The sequence below is a fragment of the Poecilia latipinna genome, unplaced genomic scaffold (genome assembly GCF_001443285.1).
Source record: "Poecilia latipinna isolate Pla-1442-1.1 unplaced genomic scaffold, P_latipinna-1.0 Scaffold1259, whole genome shotgun sequence".
Classification (NCBI taxonomy): domain Eukaryota; kingdom Metazoa; phylum Chordata; class Actinopteri; order Cyprinodontiformes; family Poeciliidae; genus Poecilia; species Poecilia latipinna.
The window spans coordinates 40,618-55,611 of record NW_015113875.1 but is presented as its reverse complement, the minus strand read 5'-3'; the positions used below and the strand labels follow the sequence as shown (position 1 = coordinate 55,611).

General features: G+C 39.2%; 2 protein-coding genes across 6 annotated transcripts in view; one reads left to right on the top strand and one right to left on the bottom strand.

Annotated features, from left to right (window-relative positions):
- The window catches only part of afap1l2 (actin filament associated protein 1-like 2), a 65,907-nt gene that overhangs the window by 25,604 nt on the left and 25,309 nt on the right, over window positions 1–14,994 (bottom strand). For 3 of the 5 annotated variants that reach the window (XM_015054547.1, XM_015054550.1, XM_015054549.1), the window contains exons 3-4: window positions 10,702–10,767; window positions 6,873–6,967 (exon numbers count right to left, since the gene is read on the bottom strand). In XM_015054547.1, coding sequence (XP_014910033.1) covers window positions 6,873–6,967; window positions 10,702–10,767 — 161 coding nt within the window. The remainder of the gene's footprint in view (window positions 1–6,872; window positions 6,968–10,701; window positions 10,768–14,994) is intronic. The other 2 variants (XM_015054548.1, XM_015054552.1) reach the window with 1 other exon arrangement.
- Window positions 3,510–6,854, top strand: LOC106961057 (kelch repeat and BTB domain-containing protein 13). Its single transcript, XM_015054555.1, has one exon. The coding sequence runs from the start codon at window positions 4,109–4,111 to the stop codon at window positions 5,618–5,620; it is 1,512 nt and encodes a 503-aa protein (XP_014910041.1). The 5' UTR covers window positions 3,510–4,108; the 3' UTR covers window positions 5,621–6,854.

The window sequence follows — 14,994 nt, the reverse complement described above, 5'->3', positions numbered from 1 at the left end:
TAAGTGCATAAAACTTTTTATTGTGCAAATTTTGGTTTAAAGCCCTACTCTGGTTTTCTGTTAGTTTTAGATCACATCTATTGTTTGAGACAGAATGAAATCCTGAGTTAAGATCAATTTTGGTTATTCATTAGTTTTAAAGGTGGAGCCTGAAACTTTTTCAAATACAACCGATTTGGTGTGGCAGCTGATTCGCTTTAAGGGTCAGATAACATTGATATTGAGATACAAACAAAACCTAAAATAATTAACATTATTACCTAAATTAAAAAAGATAAAAAAAAAATAAATCAAGACTTAATTTAATAAAGTAAATATAATTATTCACATTCAGTTTAATAAAGCTCCTGGTGTAATTGTCATGAAGCTAAATTTAGGAATAATGTTAATTACTAAAAGTCACCTGAAAGCCGAATCATAAAAATTTTTTCTGGGTTTGCTTTCAAAGCGCCATGCTGAAGATTTTGTATTTATGTCATTTGTTTCCCTGTACTCTGTGTACATCAAAAAATCTTATGCAAAATCTTCCATATGAAATGATAGGAACTTATATTATGCAAACAACTAACAAACTGGAAGATGACGACATAAACAGGCATTTTCTGAGGCAGTCCTGATGTTGCAACATACATTATGTTTGCACCAGTCAGTTGATTAAAAGACGGTTGAGGAACTTTAAAGGAGCAACTAAAGTTATCTGAATGTTTAAGGCTTTTATTGTACCAAACACCCAGAAGTTGAATTTAATCAGGTGTGGATGTTGCACTTGAGCCAAATACAATCAAAAGAGAAAAAGAAAAACTGCAAAATGTTTTCATTTGATATATTTTGCCCTTCCTATGTTACACATTGTGTTCAATAATATCTAAAGATTGCATTTATTTTCTCCTTCAATAACATGTTTTCAATTTTAATAAAGTATTTACACATTTACCCATTATTCGCCCGCGAACAGCTGAAATCCACAAACACCTGAGGCGCCCTCTAAATGCTTACAAGTGCTTATTTTAATAATTCAAATACCAAACATGCTTTAGTAGGCAGAGTGAAAACTGTCTTAGTACTACAGCAGAAACGGAAATCCTCCGTCTTTTGATAAAATACATAAATAGACAAATTTCCCACATTAATTTGAATTATGTTCCACAGAAAAGCAATAGGCGGTGGTCCCCTGTCATCATCCAGTGATGTAAATGGTGCAAACCTTGGACTCAATAAGAAATAAGTTTTATTGGGATTTTTTTTCCTAATAAAATTATTACTATGACTTAGCTACCTCATGATTGAGATGGATGTTTTCTTTTCATCAAAGTGGCAATGGAGTAAATAAAAGTAACAGTAAAAATACCCAACTAACTGAGGGAACTCTTTTAAAAAAAGTCCAATAACAGGAACGTCCAAGCCCACTCTGGTTGTTCAGAAGAGGATCTGGGTGGGTTAGGTTAGTCAGAAACTTACCCAGAATTTTACAGAAACAGCACTAAGTTAGAAATTCCTGTTTCAGATTAGGGGTCTAAATGCTTTTTGCCCTCCCTTGAAGAAACATCCCCTTAATGAGACTGCAAAATAGATTACACAGAGCAGTGAAGGCATCTGTTATTAATTAAAACAAAAAAACAAAAAAAGAACGACAAGCATTCCAGAGCAGCAGCAGCGGCAGCAGCAGCCCCCCATCCACACCGCCCACCCACTGTTATCTCTATCTGTTTTCCCTTCTTCTCTCTCCATTTCTGTCATCTTCACAAAAACTAAATCTCCTGGTTGTGGGGGTGAAGGCCAACTGGAATGTTGAAAAAGACACACACACACAAAAAAGAGAAAAAAGGACACATGCCAACTACTTTTTTTGTTGCTTTCACTTCTGTCTCTGTCTCACACTCAGACATGCACACATCCTCACCACAGAAACACAGACGAGACGGGATGGATCGAGGAGTTGGGGCATAAATAACAAAGAGAGAGAGAAAGGAGGGGAGGAAGATGGGTGTGGTGGAGGGGCTTTGAGGGGAGAGTGGGAAAAAGAGCCCAAAAAACGAACACTCTGAGGAACATGGAAAATCCCTGGTTCCCATGCCAAAAATCTGCCGCAGCAAAAACACGTGCAAACACAGAGACCCAGAGGAGCTGAGGGCCTGTAGGGCACTCAGAGCAGATCAGAGGCTTGGTGATGAAAATGATCAGGAAAAACTTTAGCTCTCAGAAATCCTACACTTTTCTGCCACTCTCATCACTTCCTGTTAAAGTTAAAATAGAAAAGTGCAGCTCAGCTTTCCAAGAGCAGTAAAGTGAAGAAAACCTCATAAGTCAGTCTGTGTATGTTCTGCATTCATCTCCTGTTTTGACTCCTCGGAAAGAGGGATGTTTTCCGAATTGCAAAAGATAAACTTTTCTTACAGCCGACCAAAAATGATGCTTAATTACAGGAAATCCACAATGGTCAGACTTAACAACAAAACAAATTAGATTTAAAAGGATGCACAACTATGACCAATTCAGCACTTTGTTAAAGTAAATAGTAGTTTATTGCTTTTTCACAATTTTTTTTCATGCTACAACCACAAACATATGCGTTTGTGGATATCTGGGACTTTATGTGACTGACCAGAAAAACATTATACATGAGGGGAGTTTGCAACATTTTTTGTTTCTAACATTTTTTGTTTTTAGAAATACAAATTTGGAAAGTGTGACATGACCCCCTTTACACTGATACGCCTAAATAAAACCCAGGACAATCAAAAGAAAGAGGAGAAAAGAAGTCCTGATTCAAGATATGGCAAACATGTGGAAGAAGGTGCTCAGATCAGATGAAGCCACTGCCCCTCACAATAAATACCCATCCCCTTTATGAAACATGGTGGTAGCAGCATCATGCTGTGGGGATGATTCAGCAGGGACAGGGAAGCTCGTCAGAATTAATGGTCGTAGGCCTGCCACGATAAATTTTGCTAGACGATAAATTGCCCCAGAACTTATTGTGATAAACGATAATATTATTGTTAACAATGACACAATAATGCAAGAAGACATTGCCAAGGATCAATAACCTTTAAATTCCAGTGAACATTAAATTGGAACTGGAAGACATGTTAAATATCCAAAATAAATAAAGAAAACAACAAATACAATGAATAAGGAAGCCTCTGTAAACAAAATTATCTTTCAAAAGAAGGGCAAGTTGAGACAAAAGCATCAGAGTGAACACTTCTATCATTCAGTTTTTGGTAAAAAGAGAAAAACGATAAGTCAAGCGAATGAAAATGAGTTTCTTTTAATTTATCATGCAATTAATTGATTCATTATTTATTGTAACAGGCCTTTTAATGGGAAGATGCATGGAGCTGAAAACAGGACAATCCTAGAAGAAAATTCTCAGAGGCTTCCAAACACTGATTGGAAGTATCATGACTTAGATCAAACCATGTTTAAAACAGTCTAGTCAAAGTCCAGACCTAAATCACCAAGAACGTTGTGCCAGAACTTGAAAATGACTGTTTACAGACAATATGACTGAGCAAATGGTAAATGGTCTGTAATTGTATAGCGGCTGCCATATGCCGGCGCCTCTGACCACCACCAGCAGGCGAGGCGACTTATCCAAGGACACAACAGATGTTGCTCAATGACAACGTCAGAGACGGACAAAGCGGGGATCGAACCAGCAACCCACCAATTATGGAACAAACTCCTACCACTGTCGCCACCAAAGACTCGCAGAAGTAATTTTAGCAAAAACTGCCTCTACAAAATACTGAGTTACTTGGCAGATTTTAATTTGTTATAAAAAAATCTGTTTTCCTTACTTTTCCACCTTCTAAATAAATCAATAAAATCCCAATACAGTTCATACTTTTGCACTGTAGTTCCAAACAGCAACACAACTCATAGTGCATGTTGACGGTTTCTCTATCCTGCCCAATGCCTGCAAGTGACACAGTAGCTATCTATAGCCTAAGCTATTTTCAGACCAGGCAGGCGGGGCGCAGTTCAGCTCATACTTAAACTCATGTAGTGTTAGAGGGGAAAATGGCTAATCTACACTCAAGTCATGCACCAAATAATTACTTGGGGCCTGTTTTAGAAAGATGAGGTCTTTGTTTGAACGATCATGGAAGCGCCTGGGAGCCTGGGAATCAGCCAGGATATTAAAGCCGAGAATCCAACTGTTGATCTGGAGGAAGCAGAGGCAGACTGGGTGAGAGTGAGAGTGGAGGAAAGCTGGTTCCATCTTAACCGTGGGTTTCTTGTAAGGCACAGCGACTATTTCCGAGCTCTCTTTCACTCAGGGATGAAAGAAAGCCAGGAAGAGGAGCTATATCTGAGAGGAGGCGTGCACGCAAGAGGTTTCCTTATTGCGCTTGCCGTCTGCAGGGATGAGAACCCCCCCATCAGGGACCCAGAAGAGCTTGTTGAAGCCGTAGAGTGCGCTGCTTTCCTGCAGATCCCCACTTTGACTCGGCATCTTTGCGACATCATAGACTCGGATAACTGCCTCTTGCTTTACCACGCGGCTTCCATCTTCGGAGTGCACAGACTGTTTCAGAACGCTGCTCTCTTTCTCTGTGATGCTTTTGATGACCTCAAGGAAGCAGCAGAAGGCACAATTCCTGAAGAGCTGCTCAAATACTCTCAAACGCTCTCCCCTGCTAGTTATATTGCCATAGGGACCCATACGCCATCAATGGAGCTGCTGCAGGACTCTTTCAGGGTTATTTGCTTTCTTGATGAAAAGGAAGGGGAGTGGAAGCATCTGACAAACCTGCCAATTCTTTGCAGTACCTCCAGGGCTGGGGTGGCCGTGCTTGACAATCGGCTGTACATTGTTGGGGGAATTTACGGCTATGGCAAAGACACAGTGGACAGAAGCTTCTGCTACAATCCAGATTCAGGGATATGGACAACTCTTCCAGGTCCACAGCAACCAAGATACGACTTTACGCTGCTTGGGCATGAGGGGCGCCTATACGCCATTGGTGGAGAAGCTCAAAAACAGATAATTTCTACAGCAGAGAAGTACGACGCAGCAAAGGGAGAGTGGACGTTTATCCAACATGCACCCAGACCTGTAGCATCAGCCGCTTGTGCTGTTGCTCGTCAGCGAATGTTTGTTTGCTTCTGGAAACCCCCCGACACTACAGATATCTATGAGTACATGCCACTAAAAGACAAGTGGAGTCTCACCACCACCATGATCAGACCGCAAAGCTACGGCCATTGTATGGTGGCCCACAGGGACAATTTGTATGTGATGAGGAACGGGCCTTGCGATGACTTCCTGCGCTGCCTGATGGACTGCTACAACATTACGACTGGCCAGTGGACCGCCATGCCCGGACATTACATAAACAGCAAAGGGTCGCTGTTCACCGCGGTGACAAGAGGGGACTCTGCGTTCACAGTGAAGCACATGTTGACTCTTGAATACACCATCACGGCAAATGGATGGAAACCCCACAGACAGATGAAGGGATTCCCAAAGAGTGGTTCACTATGGACTTGTCTGCTTAGACTCCCCAAGACCGGACCAGTTACACCAGAACTGGATGTGGATGAGAGACAAAGAGAAATCGCTTTGCCAGACATTTCAGAAAGATTTGTGGATGTTATACAACAGATGTGAAGTTACTCCAACTGAGATAGAATGATTAAAAGTCTAAGAGCTAAAAAAAAAATGGGAATACTTCTGGACATTTTTAACAGATAAATACTCTTCACACATTCACTTACTCACATACACAACACATACACACAAAGATGTGCTGACACCAAAGATTTGCTCTGATTAGCAACAGCTGCTTCTGTGGTTTAGATCAGGAAAGGCCGCTGTGTCTGTGTGTGTAAAGTTCAAAGGGGTTGATGGGATGCTCTGAGCCTCTCATTCTCTGCCATTTTCCCGGAGTCGCACTGGGCCAATTCAGGAACCAGTAATTTCCCGGTCAACACAAAGGCCTAACACTCACACACTCATGAGCAATTGCTGCTTTAGTGTGCGGTCGCTTGTTTCTGTGACTTATAGGCTTGTAAACAGTCTAGAATTTTTTTCCTTGTCTGTTTCAGTTAAATAAAAGCAAATATCATTAGGTTTGCATTATATTAGTGATAGTAATGTCTATTATTACAATGCCTTGCAAGAGTATTTACAGACCTTGAACGTTGTTACTGCTTGTAAAGTTACAATAAAAAATACTTAATAACTCAAGTGGAGGAAAAATTACACTTCATTTTCAAATTAAAATCATGATATGTGTTAGAATTGCCTAGTTAAAGTCCAGATCTAAATCTAACTGAGAATCTATGACACAAGTTGAAACTCTGTTCACTGACAGTCTTCCTCAACTACTGAATTCAACTGATCAAAACTGCCAAATGTACAAGAGAATTCAGTGTTTCCATTATGTGCTTAGTGCAAACAGTATCATACATAATAAAACAGGCAGTGAGACCAATAGTGCCATGTGACTGAGTCTGAGCTAAAGATAAACTGAAACCAACATCAAACTCTAAATTTGCACACATAGAAGACAACCCACCAAATTGCAAAAGACAAACATGTATCCTTTTTTATTTACTTTCTAATTATGCACTGCTTTTGTTATTCTACTCCTAATAAATGGCAACAAAATATAAGGAAGTTTGTAGTTTTAATGTTACGACATTTCAAGGGGTGTGCAAAACTTTTGCAAGACATTTAATGTCAACATGTCAAATATCAAATACCACTGAACTCATTTCACAAACCTGAGAATTTAATGATTTTCACCGACCCTTCCCTTTGATTTAAATTCAGTTTCTGGATGTCACTGTTATCTGCAAAGTTTAAAATCTCATAATTCTTTTCTGTGATGGAACGGGAACAACTGGCAATAACTTACTGTTCTGGGTGGTGGTAGGTCAGGAAGGTTCTTCTGTGGCACTGGGACAAATTTTGCTGCTTTTCCATTGACAAAGGCGTCCAAATGGTCATCTGCTACACAGATGCACAGAAGGAAGGGAAAAAAAAGAAGAAGATTAGTACGTATTATCTCAAATCTTGTGCTTATATTGATTATTTTAATTTTAAAAACCTGTGGGAAATCAAATAACTTGAGCATTATGCAAATGTAGACTCAGTCTATTTTTTTTATCAAGCACTCAATCTCCAGATGTTTCACTACTCTCCTATGAACTAATGCTTTCTGGAAGTCCTTTGAGAACAGAACCTTCTTTGTTCAATCACAGATACCGAATAAAAAAAACCACATGTAGAAGCATTTTGCATGATCGGATCAATTTCACTACCAGAAAACTGTTCAGAAGTACTGAAATCGACTGGTGACCAGCCCTGCCAACTTGCTATTCTATTGCACCTCTAAGCTTTATAAAAAAATTAGAATATTTCCAGAGCTTAAATTAATACCGTAAATATCTCTATGATACAGTTTATAGTTAATATAAGGTTGCAGTCTACATTTAAGATGACAATATGTGAGGCTAAGCCATTTTTACACCTTGATTCCTACCCATTTCTTTAATTTATGAAGTAACTGATGCCTTTAGAAGTAGACGCCCCCTATTGGTGGCTGCAGGACATAGCGATATAACCCGTCGTCAACTCATCATACGCAGCAGCTGTTATTGAAAAGAAAATAATAAAATAACTGCAAAGACCTGATCTCCATTCACTCCATTTATGAAAAAGCTAGCAGGAACACTGCAGCACAGCTATCTGAAGCAGGAAGTTAGAAGAGAAGTAACCCAACACTCCCTTCATCTGTGGTTTTAAAAGTTGCATGTTTTTGCCATGTGGAATTTATTTTAAGTGGACGATTATTGTAGTAAATGTGTTCGTTAAATTTCAATTTTAATGATAAGTTTCACTGATAACTTTGGTTTGATGTTGATGGATAAAAGCCTCGATTATTACAGTTTCTAACACTGCAGGGATTCATGAGAAGCTGCAGCCATCTCAAAGTGTGACTGGCACAGGAAGTCATTCACTGGACACTTTATTAGGTACATCTTCTAGTAAAAGTTTGAAATCCTCTTTTGTCTTAATTCTTTTTGCCGTTGATTAAACAATATGGACACATTCCTCAGGGATTTTGGAATATTCTGACATGCAACAATAATTAGGTGGGTTGTAGTGTTTAAATTAATGATGGAAATATCATTTAATGGCCACCAATAGCTTGAAGTTTTGACACAAAGCACGAAGAATCCTTACTTTTATGTTTTTCACAACAAATTCCCAGCCTAGCATCTGAATGTTGCCCGGTCCATCAGATCGGGAAATGTTTGTCCTAATTCTTGTTGTCTAAGTTCAGTGAGTCTGTGCAAATTGTAGCTTCAGTTTCCAGTTATTAGTCTACATGAGTGGTACCTGGAATAATGTTCTGCTGCTGTAGCCTCTCTACTTCAAGGTTCAACATGTCATATGTTCAGGAATACAAGTATTTTGCATTCTTTGGTGGTAATGAATGGGTGTTTGAGATACAGTTGCCGCCGTATTATCTTAAACCAGTCTGCCATTCTCCTCTGACATCAACAGTTGAGCTTCAAAGACGCCAAGTTAAGTTGCATTACTTCCCAGCCAGCATGCCTAGGTGGGCCCCATGTGGGGACAAGGAGGGCAGACTATATGGGTCCCACATGGGTTTGCCCGCGGGTTCCACGATGGCCCCACATGGGTTTGCCCATGTAGGGCCAGAGCCCACATGGGCCCTGCATGGGCCCTATATGGTGGTGGCCCACATGGGTTTTGTCCAATTAGGGCCCATGTAGCACCCATGTGGGCTGTGGCCCTACATGGGCAAACCCATGTGGGGCCATCGTGGAACCCGCGGACAAACCCATATGGGACCCATATAGTCTGCCCTCCTTGTCCCCACATGGGTCCCACCTAGGCATGCTGGCTGGGTTACGGCCCCTAGAAAACGGCGCTTAGCCTCTTCCTTTCTCATGTGCATTTGAAGACTTTTAGATTAAAACACGCGTCTGCTGATTATGAAAGCTCTATTCTCACATCTCAGCGTTCCATCAGTTCTGTAGAAGAAAACTTGTGGCTTTTCTAGTGCTGCCGTTGAATACAAGTGTTGAATCTGCTTCTTGCTAAAACCACATTCTTCATCGCTGTCCAAACAAAACAGGTCCGACTCAGATGGTGAGGAGACTTCGAAGAAGCAGACAGGAAATGGTGCGTGGGAGGAGGACGGGTGAGGGTGCACCTCTGCTTGCAGCAGCTTATCTTTTCAGTTATTCATTTGACTCTAAATTAAGCTTGAGATGTGATAATGTCGTTTGTGTGCACCGGTTAGACCAAACAATAACACACAAACATTACAACTAAGAGTCCTTCAGGTGAGAGCTTTTCTTTTAAAGCTTCGTCACAAACATTCCTTTTACAGATAAACATTAAACAAGATGAATTTGATAAAGTAAGGTCAAAAAACAAAAAGATAAGTGAAGTCTAAAACTCAAAAAAATACACAAAACTCTGAACGAAACACTATAATACTGCTTCTTATTCAGTGCTGTGAAAAATTGAGCCAATTTTTTTTTTTTTTTTTTTACTTTTTATGTCACTCTTTACTATTTTATATTTTTGAACACTTTAGAAGTGATTTTACTGGTGTGATTTGGTCACAAACCGATTCTCCTCCAGAATTGTCAGCAGGTCGTCCAGACAGAGTATTGTCCCAAAAATCTTGGAAATTATTAAGAGGTTTTATTTATTTTTTAATTTTTTTGCCAAATGCGATCCTGACCTTTGTGGTCAGGCATAGGTCTGGCTCTTGAACTCTCAATATCTTTCTTATTGTTGAATCCTTAACACTAAACTTAACATAGGCAAATGACAATAGCAGAACTTCAGATGTTGCCGGTTCTTTTGTGACCCCCTGGATGAGTCGCTGATGTACTTGGGAGTAACTTTGGTAGTCCAGAAATTCCTGAGTAGGTTCACCAGTGATTCATGTGTTTTGGAAAATAGCACTGTGTGGTTTGGAGTAGCACCAAAGCTTTACAAATGCCTTGTGAGCATTTCCAGCTTGACAGATTTCAGTTAGTTTGCTTCTTATCGGCTCTGTAATTTGATGTGTCAGCTTAAAGTGATGAAGCCTACTTCATGTCGTCAGAAAGGTTCTACTGAAGTGATTTCCTGCATCTACAGGTCAGTAAAGTGTGGCAAGTGAATACAGCATTCCAAAAATGTTGCTTTAGCACAGTTAATTTCATGACTTAACATGTACCTTTTTACACCGTTCTGTTTGAAAAAAATAAAATCCTCATTTGAATACTCTACTTTGAATTTACTCTTGTTTTATTAACTGATTTTTATGATTATCTGAAACATTTCAATGTAACTGGTCATCACAGCTCTAGATGACGACTTTATGAAATGTAGTCTTATGCAACACAGAAGATCATCAAATGCTAACCAAGCTAGCAGGTTTAAATAAATGCTTTTAAGTTGTTTGATCTGTTCTGTAATGCATGCATGGCATCAATTGTTAGATTACTACAGTTGTGATAGAAAGAATGGCTTCACCATTTAAACGGTCATCACAAGTCTGCATAAATAGGCAGCATTTTTCTGTGCTTTATAATGCAATCTTTTCATATGTTGCAAAGTTCTGCTCATTTTCTCAATGAAAATAAAAATAAGATTGAATTCTTCCCCATGATTTGTCACCTTTTAGCGACAAATCATTTCACATCTCTTACCTTTGTCGTCTTTGCCTTTTCCAGAAACAACCACTTTGTTCATGTAGATGTATTCCTCATCACCACCTGCGTAAAACAACAACAACAAAACGCGGTTAACAGTTTCACAGGTGGGAAGATCATCTCAGACCACACAAGTTTCCAACCTAACAAAAACATGAGCGGTTTGATGAAAGGAACATTGTAAAGACAAACAGATGGAAAAAAAGAACCAGAAAATAAGGTCACTGTTCAGATGAAAAGTAAATTGCCACACATTTCAGAATACTTAAAACAAGACACAACAATAAAAACAAAAATATCTGTACAGTTTTGAACCATTTATTCCTAGCTATTGTATGTAATCCATGCCGGTTTTAAAGAAGAGTCAAAGTCAAACATTTTGATTCGACAGATTAAGACCCAGATTCATGTAAGCATATTTGCTCAGTGCTTTCTTTAAAACCCTGATATCCGGATTTCACAGGGAAAAGTCCCCAACATTCAGTAAAGTACACAAGTCTGGCAAATATGCTCCAGCATAGGATGTCTGGACCCGGTTCACAGTTTCTTTAACTGAGCTATTCATAGCCATAAAATAACTGAATTAAGCGTTTGTTTTTTCTAAATATGTGAACATTTCAAGTGAAAAGACAACAGAACATTTCAGGCATTCAAGACAAACTGGTCTGGTTCTGAATGTCTATGTTTTGAAGTAACTATCAGAAATTTTGCTTATTGTGTCACTGAAAACATTAGAACATCTCTAAAAAGTGTTCCACATGTGTTCATTTTGTAGCTGCATGGTAATAATGTAAACTACAAACAGACAAAAACTGAATTTTTCTGGTGTTTTCTCTGTATCTTTAGCACTTTAGGCTAGCATCATCACCAGGTTTTGGCTATTGTTTGGTTTCATTTGCACATTTTGGACCAAAATACGTTCCTCTCTGGGACACAGAACCCGTCTCCTTCCTGAGTGACATGATGTTTGGACATTCCCATCAAGTCTAAACTTGCATTTAATCATTTTAACACATGAACATGGCATCGTCAAGCATCTAGAAATGGATCCCAAGGGAGACCCAGACCAGTGTGGCTCCACAACCGATTTCCAGGCTGATTTCTTTGGACGTTCCCATTCTGTGAAACAAGAAAGTGTGTTGAAGGCATGGCTTGTGAATACTTCCACAGGCGTGCCTCGAAGAAGTTCCCTCGTTATTAAAAAAAAAAAGAAAATATTCTGTGTACAATTCTAATTTAAAAGACAATAATTATATCTGATCTTCTCTGTCATTATTGTGCCATTTAGCAAAGAAAACTAATGTTGGTAATCTAAGTTGATCTAAAATAAGAGGAGTTTAGTCAGAGTATGTAAACCTCTGGTTACAACTGCATTGCAAGATACTAAGTACAATCTTTGCTTTTTCTTAAGCAACTGTACGTTGAGATTCCTAGTAAATGTGGGAAAATCTAATCTCAGTTTTGTGCCAAACAAACGTTGAGGATGTTTGTCCAAAGTTCAGGATTTAAGAGGGTGCTCCATCCCAACAATCAGACCATTGTGCAGGCAGATGGGATCACTACTGACACCCACTCTTACCGGGGTAAGCATTCATCAAACATTAGTCAGAGACCTCCTCGCTTGCACAGATAGAGCTTTGTGCCACTCCCATCTTTGAAGTTTGGAGGATTGTTGACTAATTTTGATATGTAACTATTGAACTTGATCTGTTAAAAACACTCATAAAAACAAGTTTGGATTATTTCAAGCAAAGATGAAGCTTGAAGGTGGATTGAATATTAAGTTAACATCAACAACGATGTAATGTTTTTTTCAGTGTATGTAGTTAAATAAGGCATTTACTGTCAAAAATAGGATTAAGACCTGATTTGGAAATAATGTGCTTATGTGATTTATGCAACATCACTGATGTGATTTGTAAGGAGCTGTTTTATGTAGATCAGGAAGCAGATGGCATAACAAATGGAGCTACGGTGTCATCTGACAGTTTCAGGAGCCTCCAACAGTCAAAAACTTATAATTAAATTCCCCTTAGTCATATATTTCCTAATCATAATAAATATAATCTCAAGGTAGGCATACACATTACATAGAAATTGAGTTCTATCAAACTGATAGTCCAGTTCAGTTGGAATTATAAAATAGTGCAATCAGCTATCATTTAGAAAGAACTGGTTAAAAGTCACCCATCCAATAAATCCAAGACATTTTATCCAAGTTTACAGTAAGTCAAAATCCTTGAGCAAGCATGTGGTGACAGTGGAGAGGAAAAACTCACTTTCTACACGCAGGGGTGCCCAAAGTTGGTCCTGGAGGGCCGGCATTCTGCATGTTTTAGTTCTTTCCCTGCTGGTAGAAACAACCTTTTCAGCATGTCAATGTTCTCTAACGAGCCATCATTGCCTCCAGGTGTGTTAAACCAGGGAGAGAACTAAAACATGCTGGTTCCCGGCCCTCCAGCACTGACTTTGGACACCACTGGTCTATAAGAAGAAAAATCCTCAGTATGAACAGCAAATAATATCATCCTCTTCATGAGACTGTCTTGGGAAAGCAGAGTATCTTCAGTCAGAGGCTTCTTCAGATTTACTGGAATACAGACCGCTACAAGAGATCCTTCCTGCCAGTAGCCATGACGATTTACAATAACTCTTTGAAGAATTAATGAGTTACAACAACATTTAATTTCCCTTTGGGATTAATAAAGTATTTTGTAATTGAATTTGAATTGAATTTGGAATCTGGTTGATTGATTTAATGCAATCGCTAAAAGGCATCAGACATAGAAGATTTCTCTTAGACTGTAGTAGCAGATGTCAGATGTTGATGTAGATTGAGATGCGTTTCATTTTGGGTTTGCGTAGTCCTAGTAGAGCAGGGGTGTCAAACTCAATTTCACCGAGGGCCACTTCAGCATATTGGCCCCCTCAACGGGCCACATTGACGGTACAAATCAGGAGTGCATCCCTGCTAAAACACCCCAGACAAAAGGTTGACTTCCCTCATTCAGTTCTGTAGAGGCTTATCAATGGTCCAGGTGTGTTAGAGAAGGAATGCATCTAAAGTTGCAGATGGGAGCTTTGGAAAACTAGACTTGGGCACCCCTAGCATAAATGTATAAAAATACAATGTTAAAAATAAATTAAACACCTCATATTGTTAAATAACTGGTTTTATGTAATGAAGTTTTAAATATTACATTTGAGTTTCCATGGATGTAAAATTACTGCTCAGTTTAAAAATTACAATATTTAAATCAGTGTTTAAAGGTAAGAAAACAAATGATAAAAACAAGTCACATGGGCAGACATTATAGACTTTACGCAAAGATTTAGTCTCAGAGGCAACTGAAATCAATTAATTAAAAAAATCCTTTCTGAATATCATCTCATGGTCTCTGAACGAAATTCCTCTTTCTGACCGGGAGCTGACAGAGTGTTGAAGAGTTATGGACCGGATGCTTTGAAGCGTCTGGTTAGGAAGCGCATTACAAACCTTTGGTTGAAATGGCGCGTTAAATTCAAGTCTCCATTACAGACCAGAGAAAACTAAAGAGAATGCAACGTTGTGTTAATCCATTTGAGGAGCCGGCAGTTTATCTTGAGGAAATAAATGACGATGCAAAAGTTAATTAGACTGTAACAATGCGCAGTCCGCTGCTCAACCACTGCGGACGCGGCTCCGCCGCTGCGAAGAATTAGAAACCGCTGGGAGAAATTCATCCACCGGATTTAACAAATGGAGCCTTCTGGGTTCACGTTACCCAGGAGAGCGGCGTTCTGGAGGAGCTGCAGACGTAACATCTGTCCGTTTCGGAGAAGCGAAACCACGCAAATAAATGAATAAATAAATCCTGGTAAAACACTCAGAGTTCAGTTGATCTGTTTGGATCAGACAGATCCAACTGACTGATGATTTTTCTGCAGATGGGAACCAGGAGGAAGTGCGTTCAGACCCCAGCGGGTGAAGTGATGCTAATTTAAGTAAATTCGCGTAATTTAATTTATTAAAAGTTATTGGGCCTCAGTCAGTGGTTTTTGTCACTACGAGAAAAATGTAGATACATTTATCTGCTTAATTTGTGATGGGATCTGGATTCACGGTGAATATTAACTAAACCGCATAAAATGCGACTAGATTGTAATTTCACGGATAAAAATAGTACATGACAGATTATTATTATTTTTTTTTATGTTGTCGGTCAAGATAACGGATAACAAAAAAAGTCTAGCGTGACCCGCCGCCCTGACACCAACTCACACATCTTCATTCACTGTCTTACTTGTAAA